This window comes from Corvus hawaiiensis, chromosome 5 (assembly GCF_020740725.1).
Source record: "Corvus hawaiiensis isolate bCorHaw1 chromosome 5, bCorHaw1.pri.cur, whole genome shotgun sequence".
Classification (NCBI taxonomy): Eukaryota; Metazoa; Chordata; class Aves; order Passeriformes; family Corvidae; genus Corvus; species Corvus hawaiiensis.
Window position 1 is genome coordinate 72,130,006 of NC_063217.1, and position 13,465 is coordinate 72,143,470.

At 41.3% G+C, this 13,465-nt stretch overlaps 2 protein-coding genes and 1 non-coding gene across 5 annotated transcripts in view; 1 reads left to right on the top strand and 2 right to left on the bottom strand.

Annotated features, from left to right (window-relative positions):
- PRSS12 (serine protease 12) overlaps window positions 1-3,907 on the top strand; it is a 33,527-nt gene extending 29,620 nt beyond the window's left edge. For both annotated transcript variants that reach the window (XM_048304768.1, XM_048304769.1), the window contains exon 13: window positions 1,307-3,907. In XM_048304768.1, coding sequence (XP_048160725.1) covers window positions 1,307-1,614 — 308 coding nt within the window. In that variant the 3' untranslated portion in view covers window positions 1,615-3,907. The remainder of the gene's footprint in view (window positions 1-1,306) is intronic.
- Window positions 3,908-6,814: 2,907 nt separating this feature from the next.
- Window positions 6,815-6,945, bottom strand: LOC125326855. Its single transcript, XR_007204035.1, has one exon. It is a non-coding gene; the product is annotated as a small nucleolar RNA SNORA24 (small nucleolar RNA).
- Window positions 6,946-9,023: 2,078 nt separating this feature from the next.
- The window catches only part of LOC125326473 (bifunctional heparan sulfate N-deacetylase/N-sulfotransferase 3), a 111,380-nt gene continuing 106,938 nt past the window's right edge, over window positions 9,024-13,465 (bottom strand). For both annotated transcript variants that reach the window (XM_048304767.1, XM_048304766.1), the window contains exon 14: window positions 9,024-12,575. In XM_048304767.1, coding sequence (XP_048160724.1) covers window positions 12,456-12,575 — 120 coding nt within the window. In that variant the 3' untranslated portion in view covers window positions 9,024-12,455. The remainder of the gene's footprint in view (window positions 12,576-13,465) is intronic.

The window sequence follows — 13,465 nt, forward strand, 5'->3', positions numbered from 1 at the left end:
CAGCTTATCACCCCCTGCCTCAGTACATAACTAACAGCTCTAACACATTTAAGGTTTCAAAGGTAAGGACCATGAATATTTTAATTTCAGAAAGGTTATTTAAATTACTACAATAGAAAAATGAATGGAAAATATACACATAATAGAATTTAAAATAACATTTTAGTGTTCCTTGTTACCATTGACTTTTTCAACCAGCTTTGATTTAAATAATAGAAAATCTTGCCAAAATTTACTGAAGCCTCAATGCAATCTGCATTCCAGGCTTCTATTCGCTTTTTCCGGTCAGTACAAGATTCTTCCTCTTCAAAGATCTTTGTCCTCCAAATGTTTCACAAATTAAAAATCATGTTTTACTTTTATGTTTTCGTGGTGCTGAATACAGTGCAAGGCAGCAATCACACTTGAGCCTTTGTTCCAGTGACTCACTCAATCTGGCAAGGAGACAAGGTCCGTTCCTCCTCTTTACATGCACTAATCTGTGTGCACAGGTGTTGGGGTCACTGTACAACAATAAACGAGAGAGACATGTAGGGTGGGGTTTTTGCTAAAATCAGTTGTTAATTCATTGCCTAGCTCTGGCAAGCCTTTTTACATAATTCACTGAAATACTGCTAACTTAGGACATCTATTTAAGGAAACATTAACCACTGCAGTAATTGACTTCAATTTATGGTAAGAAATTACATCATTGCAGTACCTCAGCTGACATTTCACACTTACTATATGAATTATAATTGCTTCAAAGTGGTAAGATTTTACTTAAAAAAAGGCCAGACCAACACTGGCTTTCATTTTCCATGCTTCCAACGGAAAGAGGGGCAAGCAAGGAAAAAAAGTAGAAAGATCCATTTGGATGCTCTACTTGGATGCCACCAGAAGATGCAGCACCTGTCAAGCTGAGCTACACTAGATTTGAACTGGTGACATAGAAATGAAGTATTTCTACTGCTTCACTCTCAATTGCTCAAGACTCCCAAACATTGCTTCCACATAGAGGTATTAAAGTATTCTTCCGTAGAAGACACAAATTGCTCAGAATAAACTGAACTCCAGCTTTGGAAAGATGTGGAGAACACATGCAGAAAAGCTACTTTTTTTAAAGCATCTATATTTTACATTTACAGTACCTATAGTATTTTAGTATTATATTTAATGCACGGATTTTTTCAGTAGTGTTACTTCCAGTAATGTTATGTAATGACAAAGCAGTATGAAGGCCTGAGAACAAAAATTTGATTAAATCACATGTATGTTTCCAAGACCAACCATTGTAATGAGACAATAATTTGGATTTCCTTTCTAGGACGGGCTTATTCAAGAACATTACAACAGGCTGCCATCCCCTTACTTCCCAAGAGGATGTGCGAAGAGCGCTACAAAAGGAGATTCACAGGAAGAATGCTCTGTGCTGGAAACATGCAGGAACAGAAGCGTGTTGACAGCTGTCAAGGAGACAGTGGTGGACCACTGATGTGTGAACGCCCTGGGGAAAGCTGGGTTGTGTACGGTGTGACCTCCTGGGGCTACGGCTGTGGGGTCAAAGATTCCCCAGGTGTCTACACAAAAGTATCATCTTTCGTACCCTGGATTAAAAGTGTGACCAAACTATGAATGTCCGTAATGAAAACCAAACTTTGAGGCAGGACAACTTGAAAAGCACAAGCAGTGCACAGCTGGGGCCCACAGCGGGTGGAAACAGACATTTTCCTGATTCGTGTGTTTTTATTAAATCCAAGCTGTATACACACAATCATTCCAGTTAGGGATTACTGTCCTCCGTGTTCCAGAAGTGTAAATATTGCATGAACAAGTTACCATGTATCTAAGGGGAAAAGTGATAGGTAGAGTTAATACTGGAGCAGGATAGCAGGACACTTCGCTGAGACTCACTGCCCACAAGACTGCAGCTCCAAACTATGTATGCTCCAAGCTTCTCCACAGTTAATTACCGATCTCAATTAATCGCCAGTCTAGTTTATTTAATCTATTAGTACTATGATTTTACACTCAGTCCCCTAAAGCTGACTCATGTTTCAGTAGCTAATGAGACAATTAGTAGACTGATTCTTGCTAAGTAATTCTGAATATATGCAGGAAGGAAAACATTGGTCAGTAATCAGATCCCCAGGTAGTCTGCTAAATGTCCTCACAGGTTAGTGTGCGTAAAGTACATTCCCAAGTAAAACAGGCAGTACACTGACAGTTCCCCCACAAACATCCTGCACAGCTGCAAAAGCAACCACTTATTTTCTCTCGTCTACATAAGTAACATTTGTCGTATTTCTGAAATTCATAATTTTGAGTACATACAGCATTTTGGAGAGGATTCACTTTTCCTATTTACCACTAGCTGTCAGTACAGTGTCAGACTAACAAACATCCCAATCCTCTCACTGCTGGGCTTTCCTCAAGTAGTGCAAAGAACCTCTGTGAATCCTACCAGAGAAAGTTATACATACAGTGGAGTTGTTGAGCCGAAACTCGTCTCAAAAGGTCGAAAAAGTCTTAAACTATGTTTCCTACAAAATAATATTTAGACAACTCTCTCCTGCTTAGTTGCAACACTGGTTCAGACTGATCTCACAGGAAAGCTTAGTTTTCAGTAATTTCTAAAGCACTGACATCTTGATTCCATTTAGTTCCTTTTCCAAATATGTTCTCCATGGTATGAAATCCCTAACAACTTATTATAAAAATGCACTGATAACCAATTTACTGTCCTTCTAGAAAGGGCCACCACACTGAACCTAGAACACAGGAGGTAATCACCACCTTAGTGCATCACTGAAGTTACCAGTCTGTAAATCACCTGGGAACTGGCTCAGCACTACCTCTACAGCCCCTGTGAAAGGCCATGCTGAGCATCTCCAAGTGTGCTCTACATACCACACTAACAACCATGCTCATAAAAACTGAACGGAAAGCTGTGGGCCATGAAACACTCCAGTGTGACAAGTGTGGCAGGTAAGTGTCACCACATAGTGACTGTGTGAACTGTGACTACCAGTGACTGTTTCTCTGTTTCCTATTCATCAAACTGGCTATGACTGTGTTGTGTGGTGTTTTGTGAAAAAGCGGGATGCTTGCATTCATGCTGTAAGTGGGCAATCATTAATTTCTGTATGGTTGTGTGTCTCTCTGGTGTTATAACAAATATCCTGGACAACTCACTTGCATACGAAGTGGCAATGATATTGCAGAAGCCCATGTGATTGAACATTTGGCCCTTAATCTCTCTGACCTCAAATTTACGTTTTCAAGGGTCAGGACTAATTGTAACTGGTGCTAAACTAGTACATGAGGTGCTTTAATATATTTTAGTTCTCTGTAATTCCACACTATGTGAAATAGTGTGAAATACTTAAAAACATCAAAAACCACAGTACTGTGACCACCTACCGTTAGATCAATGCTAAACACTGTGCTAGTGAACTTTGAAACCATTACATTTTTACTTCTATATAGCCCTTAATTACAGGGGAACTCAGTCTGTCAAAATGTATTTGCTTGTAACATCCGAGCTTTGCTGTAAAAGACCCAGAGACTTGTGGTGAAGTAGGCTACATAGTGCAATATATGCATTGTATACAGACAAAATAATAATCCTTTAAATAGTTGCACCACAAAAATAGAATACTTGGGGGGGAGGGGGGGGGGCGGGGAATTAAGGCAGCATACTAAGTGTAGTAAACGTTTAGATTTAGTACAATACTTTGTTAGTTTTGCTCTTTTAATAGAATGCTTTGTTAGATTTTAAAATGTTGCACTACTGTTTCCATGCTGAGCATGCCTTTTCAGTTTTCAACATAAAATGAAATTGTCTGCATCTCCTGCCATTCCCATTTTTGTTCAGTGAGCCTGATGGTATACACGTATACAATAAAAACTGCCACACTGACTACAACTTCTGTACGTTAATTAATGCTGTGGATGTACAAGCACTGCTGCAGAACATCAGCTCACATGAGCTGTATTACCTGAGAATGGGGGCTCTTGAAAGCCTCTTCTTCAAAGCATATAAACTTAGGGCTATTTTCTCAGAGGGAGGTTTGTTCCTGAATGACAGAATTGCCAGTGCCTTAACTCAAACCAGTTACGTTGTCCTAAGTTTATCCTACACTTTTAAACCTGTTTTAACAACTGTGCTGCTAGTGGTGGCACAAACCATGAAAACACTTTGGATGACCATCCTGAAGAGATGTGTCATCTCTCCAGGTTCTGCAGCACCATGAAGATGTACAGATACACGCAGCCCTCCTAAACTTCCCAAGTTTTCGTTCACTTTCCAGAGAATATAAAGAAACATCACTGCAACTGACACACAAAGACTCCTTAATGTTTATCTTACTCAACCATGAACGACTTCCTAAAGTACAAGGACCAGTCTGCCTGGCATTTGTCCATGTAAGATAAGCAAGTAACTGCCCTTGTAGAACAGATGTGTTATTTTCTAGAAGCGCTGAGGTTACAGTAGAAGTCCAATCTTCTTGGAGAAAAGGAAACTCACAGTACACACTCCACATTGTTGGCTATCAGGCTTGGCAGCTACCACCTTGGAATCTTGAGCATTAAGAATGCCACATGATAGGGCTGTTTAAGAGGAGAGAGTAATCACACACCACCAATTAAACAGGTGTGCTGTCACTCATTACTGCACCACATAAGAACACACATTCAATTCAACTGTACTTCCGCTAGGGCAGAAAATGTATATGCTTAGAAAAAAATTTGAAGTTTCCTATGACAGCTCCCTAATCTCCCCACCAAACACAACTACCAGAAGTAATTCCCTCAGATCTAATCCCTGCTGTAATTAGAGCCCCATAGATCTGCTCCATTCACTTCAAGCAGGAATCCTGACCTCAGCTGATAAACACTCGGCAGCAGTAACACCGCGTGCTGATCATCTCAGTTCTGGCTTCACAGATTTTGTTTCCCAGTCCTTTCAAAGCCTCCCTTTCCCCTTAATGTTTCTGTTTTCAACTATTTGCAATGTTATTATCTGAAAGATATTCCGGAAGAGATTGTGCCAGCATGGCTAGTATTCACTAAGACAGCACATTTACTTTTAAGTAAAGTATCTTGTCTGAGTATACAATGATTCACCATCTACTGGATCTCCATCAATTTTCTTAAATATGGATGCCTCAGCAACAGCAACTGAGAAGTCAGCTCTATTGTAAGTCACTGTTTCTGCCCTGCAGCACTTACCTCTGATTCAAGCCATACCACTTCTGGAGTGGTTCCCACACAATACATCAGCCACCTGACACCACAGATTCTGCCACACTTAAGGCCCAAAAGGTGTGTCCCCAAAACAAGCAGATTTGGCATGTGTAAGTAATTCTGACAAACATGTGCAGGTCTAGTTTTAGTTACCAGCAGTCTTTCAAGAAAGAAGTCACACGTGCAGCCAAGGTCGTGTCTCTTTATTGACTGATTCATACATTCGAATGCTTTACATTCACACAGACACCAAAATTACGGCTGTAGTTTCCACATTCATTTTCCAGACTTCAAAAACTTACCTGCAACTTCTGCAGCACAGGCACACTCCTTGCAACAGCCTTTTGAACACACTTTGAGAGCAGAGGAGCCATCCCTGAAGGTGCAGCACAGCCACTCAACTACCAAAACCATTATTGTAATAGCTTAAGGCTTAGTGACAGCCCAAAGAGTGGAGCAGCACAAAACGAGATCCTAACTGTATTTGCCCGTATAGAAGCAGTCAAGCCTGATTTTAGGCATGGTAAGCTGGGTTTCAGCCCCTCATCATCAAGATCAGATGGACTGTAGCAGCTCTCATTAAAGCTCAAAAATTTTAACTTTGTTGAAAAATCAAGGTTAAGACCTAGCCTAAAATTAGCTTTTGCTAGCTCTACTTGACAACCAGAAATATTACTGCTCCCAAAAGGCATCAACTCCAGACGATTAAACACATCCACCCTACCCTAAGCAAAAATTAACAGATTTAGTCACAGCTACTCCTAGAATTCACATGTGGAATTTAGCCCCATCTTCTTCTGTCATCATAACTCAAGAGGGTTTTTCCCCTGTAAAAACAAGTTTGAGGCAGTTTAATATTGCTACTGGAGACGCAAATAAGACAGCAATCATCACTGAACAGCAGGATGCTCTCCTAGGGGTTGTAAAACTGCTCTGAAACAAAGCTGTTGGTATCAACTTCCCATCTCCCTCGCTCCTGCAGCTGCAGATTTCTCTTGGTACTCACATGCTTATCGAAAAAGACATTCCCCTTGCACAGGATAACCCTGGGAAATCTGTGCATTCAGATGCTTCTAGTTTGGCATGCACAGTACTGGCAACGTGCTTTTTATGCTAGGAATACTGCATTATGTTTTCTAACGCCTCTACATCCAAGCTCAGCTCCTCCTAGTCACACTAATATGCTTGTTTATACTCTTCTGTCCCGAGAACACATAACAATGAAATATGCATTAAAATGAAACACCAAGTCGGTGCTTTGATTTCACAGGACAAGTCACAGTAATCGCTAAACATAAATTATCGAATCTGCATTATTCCTGCCCCAAATCTCACCTCTGAAGATCTTATTAGGTAACACACAGCCAGTCACATAGGTTTTGGAAAGAGTATCTTCAAGAAGTACATCTCCATACTTTCAGCTTCTGCGCTCCTGTGGAACTAAAGAAATAATAATAAAAAAAAAAGTTTAAAAACTGGGCTGTAATAGCTTATTACGGGGGGGAAATAAGGGAGACACCTGAAAAACCGATCAACGAAAAGACACCCAAAAAAGGGGGAGACGGCTAACCCCATGGCAGACTCGGTTTGTTACTTGCCACAGTCAACGACTCATACCCACAAGAGGGTAAAAGTTTTGCCAATTAGCAAGGCCCTGCTCTTCCATGCCTAGGAAGGGAGTCAGCCACAGGCGGCAGCTCCCATGGAGTCATGGATCCCTATTCCCCCCCCTCCGCAGCCACGTGGCGGCCGCCATTTTCCCTTCCTCTCTCCCTCCCTCATGCGGGCGCGGGCCCGCGCCCGTGACCCGGCCCCGGCCCCGGCCCCGGGCCGCCGTGCCCGGCTCCCAGCTGTCCTCCCCGTTACGGAGCCCACGCCATCATGAAGCCTACCTTCTGTCCGCTCCGCTCCGCTCCTCTGCCGCTGTGGAGGAGAACGCGCCCGATCCGCGAGCACCGCCACCGCCACTTCACCCTCACCCTTCCCGCGCCCGCCGCGCGCCCCCTCAGCGCCAACGGCCGCGCCGCGCGCCCACCCACGCGGAACCCCCTCCGCACGCGGCCGACCCCGCACGCGCCGGCGGCGGGAACTGGGCACTGCCGTGGCGCCGGCCTGGGGGCGGGGCTTCCGGCGCTGGGCGGGGCCACGGCGCGCACGCGCCCTGAGCTCGGCCACACGGGGAACGCGCAGACGGCAAAGGGGATTGATCCCTCCCCTTCTGATTCCCGCTCCTTCCCGAAGATACCGAGTAGCAGCCCCCGGGGCAAACGGGTTAAGGGACTCTCCAAAGCAGAGACCTTCAGCTGATCGAGACAGCGATGCTGCTTTCTCTGTGTAGATACGCGTGTGTGTATACTTGGTCCCATCATAAGATGGGCCTTAAATGCTGCAACAATACTGCTTGTTATTTGAAAACCATGGACTAAAATAAAAATCAGAGGTCGTGAAAGACGTGCTAGAAAAATGAAGTCATCCCTCTAGGTGGACACAGGTCATTTCCGTTTTCCAGTCCATGTAAGCAACTGCATGCTGGCCAAATGTCCACACCTTCATTTTTAGTTAGAACAGGATAGAACAGAACAGAAGATTCAAGTTGGGAGGGACCTACAAGGATCATCAGTCCACATGTCCAACCAGCTCAGGGCCAACCGGAAGTTAAAGCCTGTTGTTAAAGGCATTTTCCAAATGATTTTTAAACACTGTCAGGCCTGGAGCATCAACCACCTCTCCAGGGAGCCTGTTACAGTGTCTGAACACCATCTCATAAAGAAATGCTTCCTCATGTCAAGTCTCAATCTCCCCTAATTACTATACAGCACAGCAGCTTATTTAACGATTATCAGCCGTCCTCAGCCCAGGGAAGAGTCAAGCTCAATGCACGTTTTTTAGATGATCACTCTTACTTTGTCTGAATTCCTCCCCCCTTCAGGTTTCCCTAGCCCTTGGTTTCAGCTGTTGGTTACCTTCCTACCCCTGCGATTTGCCCTTCCCTGACTGTTGTGCTTTCTACATCCATATTGCCCACAGAGACAAAAAAAACATAAAGTCTTTTGCCTTTGAGCTCCAGGAATTTGTGGACTGGAAGAACTGAAAAGAAACATTACGTGAAAGTGGATAAATCAGAGGGCAAGAAGGTATTATTTGTAGCAAAGATCTTTCCCCTTTTCTTACTATCTATTATTACTTTACTGTTTCTTTAAGAGATTAAGAAGTCTAAACTTCTTGTATAATACCCATCTCTATAATTTTAAGTTGCATCATTTCTCTGTAATGAATTCCATATTTTGTTAATATCCTATTACCCACACTTCTAAGCAGCTTTTGCCCAGTTAGGTAAATACGTTTTTATATTCTGTTCTGTTTGTTGATAAACGTGAATTTTCCTTTGGACATTGATACCATCTTTAGAGGTTTCTCCAAAGAAAGCTTTTCTCATGTCTGTGTAGGCTGATGCATTGGCACAACTATTGAATCCCCAAGGCAAATGATTTGAATAAATTTTCCTTGTTATCTTAAAAATAGCAAACTCTGGAGATGTTTCTCCAGCGCATTAACAAGTGCTGGCACAAGAAATAAAAAGTAAGCAGGAAGCAAAAGGAGTAAAACAAGCAGCTGCATAAAGCAGCAATATTCACTCACAGCAAGAGTAAGCAGTATTTTTCATTTCTGAAAACATTTCATGCTGCTCCTGTGCTGCTGGATTGTGTTGTAGCTCAGTGTCAAGCTGCAATAGCTGCTAACCAACCTGGAAAAGGACATCTTCTGTGAACATGAAAGTCACTTCCACACAGCACTACATTTTCTTATCAGAGTTTATTGTTGCACTTCAAATACCATGCCACTATCAGAATAATATCTATTTTTTATTAAAAAAAAACTCTGAGAAAAATGTTTCCAGCAATTTTCATTCAATGTGAATGACAAGAGTATTACATCTATAAACATTGAAATATCTATTTAATTTCTTCCTGAGGAAGTTTCACATTTTTAAGCAATGAAAAAGGATATTCTGTACAAGATAGTCTGCAAATCATTCAAACTAATTCTTTCTGCACAAGTAGAACTGGGAAAATGTCACAGTATTCTCAGGAATGTTAGCTCAAATAATTAGGTGATTTCAGATCAGGCTCTGTGTTTACACCCCCAAATGGTGAATATCTGCTCAGAACCACATTGTTTTTTAATGGCACTGATGTCTGCAGAAAGCAAATTTCAGAATCATGTTTATGAAAATGAAGATGAAACTCACAAAATCAAGCAGTTGTTAAAGAAATTGCTTGTGCAGTTACCTACCAGGGGAACAGAAACTATGGCTGTGTTACCAGCCACAATAAAACATCTGACTTGGACTAGCAAACAGATTCATTGTAACAAATCCAGATTTTTAAGAGTACTAACACTGATAGTCTGTTTCTGGAAATCAAACACTGCAGGTAAACTGTGAATGGAAGAGGTTATACTTTGTCAGGTAACTCGTGTGGTATGACCTGGTTACTCAACTGTACTTATGTGCATCCCCTGACACACACCCAGCTGCTGTCTGCATGGTGTGCTCAGCCTCCTCCTCCTCCACCAAGTTGGCTGCATGTTAAAAGTGCTTCTTAAAGGCTCCTGTTAAATGTAAGAACACATGTAAATAGAATAGTTCTGGAATAAAACCCCCATGGCTTCATACCATCCTTTCACAAACAAGTAATAATCCACCCAAGGCCATACGTGTGGAGGATTTATTGTCCCAGTGCCTCATGGTGACCACAGATGGGCTGTAAAATTCCCCAGGGGACAATGTGACCAATGTCACCACTCTGTCGTTGACTGCCCACTCATTCAGGGCCTTGCTTTCCCAGGGCAAGAAGACAGAGAGGGAATTCTTTAAAACAAAGAATGAACTAGGAATGTGGCTGAAGGCCATTCCTCCTGCATGTAAGAGGCACTCAATCTGTGTTCTCACCCTGAAAACATTAGGCACTTGATAGTGCCCAAGGTTTTTTCCATTTTCCTCTATTTTATAATGCTGTTACTCCACGTTCTTGAGTGTAACTGAGGCAGCCCTGCACAACAGGAGCTTTGTGCAATCCCTGCATTTTTAAAATGTTTGACTGATGTTACACCAGGTTGTATCGAGTAAAATCAATCATGACAGGATGAAAACCCCAGGCATTCTCTCCAGTTATTCAATTTAGCTGTAACAAATCTATATGGATGCTTGCAGGATGCACGAGCTGTCCATAGCATGCAGAGTACTTGCTTTTACAGGTGTTCAGAATCCAGAGTGTTTCTTTTCTCAAATAAGTACTTTAAGACAAGTCAGCTTTTGAGACAAATCCATATGACTGAATATTTAAAGTGAAATGAAATTCTCATTCTAATAAACAATAGAGATGTTCATCTCAAAAAATGTCTACTCTAGTAGGTCCTCATCCTTAATCATGCATATTCTCTTAGCAAAAATGTGCTGCGTAAAGAATATTGTTATATACAGCAAATTTGTCTAGATTTTTTTCTTTACAGGCCTATCAAAACCACGCATTACACAGACAAAATCAATAAATAATAAAGATTACCAGTTAGAGGTACAGTAAGGATCTCAACATCTGTTCTCTGTTTAGGAAATAACACACTGGTTTCCATTTCATTACCTTGAAAGTTAAATTGTATGATTACATAAATGTCGTAAAACAGCACTGAGACAATAGGAAGTTGTTCCACCATTTGATGCATGATTTTAAGTATTCACCCTGAAACAAATGATGAAAACATTACAGAGCTACTGTATAAAGCCTTGCATTTAGTACTGTAGTTCTCTTTTCGCTAACCCTTCATACCTTTAGAAACACTCAGAGCCAAAGTTCAGTGAGGAGCTTTAAGGCCACATTTAGCTGAAGTTTCCAATGATCTTCCTCAACTTCTAAGCACTATTGATTAGACTTTATCTCCCATCTAATCTGATGCATTGAGAGATGTATTGTTGAGAACTATCACATAAATAATCTGCCTGCAAGGGCGGATATTTGTGTTTTCCCATGATTCGAGTGTAATTTTCTACCATGATTACACGCTGCGTTTATTTTTTTCCCCCCTCGAAAGCTTATTCCTAATATTTAATACCAAATATGTTTAACATATCTGGAAACAGAACTGGTATTTTCATCTGGAAATCTGGTAATTTTTGCTGCTGACGTAATCTGAAGGTTGCAGAAAGATGCTACAATTTTGATGAGGCTGTGGGGGGAAAACCATAGGTTAAAAGCAAATAAATTAAGCAAAAAACAGTGGTGCAAATTAAGGCAATAAAAGTAAGGATCTTTTTCTGCTTTTTATGAGTTTTTCATTTATTTCAGTGGAGTCACTCCTGACTCAGAAATGTAAGCCCACAGTGATGTGTCCAGATCTGGCTGCTGACAGGAGTGGAAATCATCTTCCTTGCCCTGCTCCAGTTTGGGTCACGGTTGTCGAAGTCTAATACTGCAACTCGTGTGCTTCACACATCCAGTTAAATTTCTGCTCAGATAATTCACATCTCAGTCGGTACAAAACCAGACATATTAATTACAGACAAAGGCCCTTCCCACACTCTAAGGGTTTGTTGTTACAGGATATAATCGTAAGTTCTGTTTTACTTGTTTGTGGTTTTCTTTCTACACCTGTGGATTCCATATGCTGCTGGGTGCATTTGTTGCCACTCACAGCTAAATGACACATGGTAACTGTACAGCTCCCCTGGGTTTGCACGCGTTTTGGGCATTAGCAAGCTGATTCCAAAGGCAGAAGTACTCTGGGCATTTTGTGCTACATTAAGTTATCTTATCCTATGCAACACAATAATCAAATCCTAAGAAAAACTGTCAGTGGTCCAACAAAGGGCTACAAAACCTACATGAGACACAATACTTTAAAAGTGATATATAAAAATGTGAATATTTACCGTGAAATTGGACAGGTCGTGTATCTCTGACGCTTATACCAGTTGTAAATAACTTCCACATATGTGCACAGTAGTCCACAAGTCCACAGGCCCAGAAATGTTAATGAGAAAGATTTGGCCCACCAGAGCTCTAAGAAACACATGTATTTTTACAATCCACATGCCAGCATATGGAAATAACTTCTATCCTTCACACTTTTTTGAAGAGGTGTATCTTACAAGACCTTCTGGTAGCTGCTGGAAAGTTCAGGTATGATGACTGAAATGTGGAAGGGAGATTTCAAAAAGCTCTCTTCCACTGCTATCTCACTTTCTGTAGCTCCTGTCTCAGCCACGATGGCAGGGGTTGTCCCAGTTTGTGGAGGAGTTTTGACAGTTCCACATTGTGATCTCTGTAGTAGCTTGACAGAAAGGCCCTGCACTGATGGATACAAAAGGAGGAGGTTTTATTTAATGAAATGCTCTACTGCAGTTGCTGTGAATTCAAGGTTTCAAAGTTGGTTTGACCTGTGTGAAAACTTGACTTCCTCTTATGCAATCTATATTGTTTTACGCTACCTACTGCATGCAAGGAGCTGAACTCTTAAGAGGTAATTTCAAGGGAAACAAAGGTTGTCCAAAACGAACACCAAAGTCAAAGCAAAATTTGATTCTACTCTTAGATAGTCTTGTAAATTTAGAATCACACTGAAGGTGATGCAGAAACTTTTATTGCAATGTGATTGAAATAACAGCTTCTAAAATATCTTTGTATGTTGACATGTATCAGTTAGCAACCCCCATTTCCAGAAGTATTTAGAGTTGAAAAAGACAAGAGTTTACACAAACATAGTCTTATCTCTGACCAAAATCCTTCTCACCTAATGATTTTGTATCAGTATGACTCTACTGATGTGAAGTTATTTATAAGTACTGTGAGAAAAAAATCCCAGCTTACCTGGTACATTAATTCTTACTGCTATTCAAACTGTAAGTTTTTATTTGCATTTTAGTCAGGCTAAATGAAATGGCAATACAAGACAGAATCAACATAAAAGTTACAGCTAGAATAGGAGACTGAATTGCCCTTGGGTACAGGCTGCAGCATTTGATCTGATGGAAATTTCCTCATTTGGGCATTTGTCTGAGGAAGGTACTTATAACATTCATAGAAACAGAATCTAACCTCTCTTAAAACTGGATTATAGGAGTGTCTGCATTACTTGTCACAGTCTAACTAGTCTTAAAGACAAGGGGCCACACAAATATACCCATCTGATCATGAGAAGAAAACCTGTACTGTGGAACCTCTGCTGCTGAAGTCCATAAGGT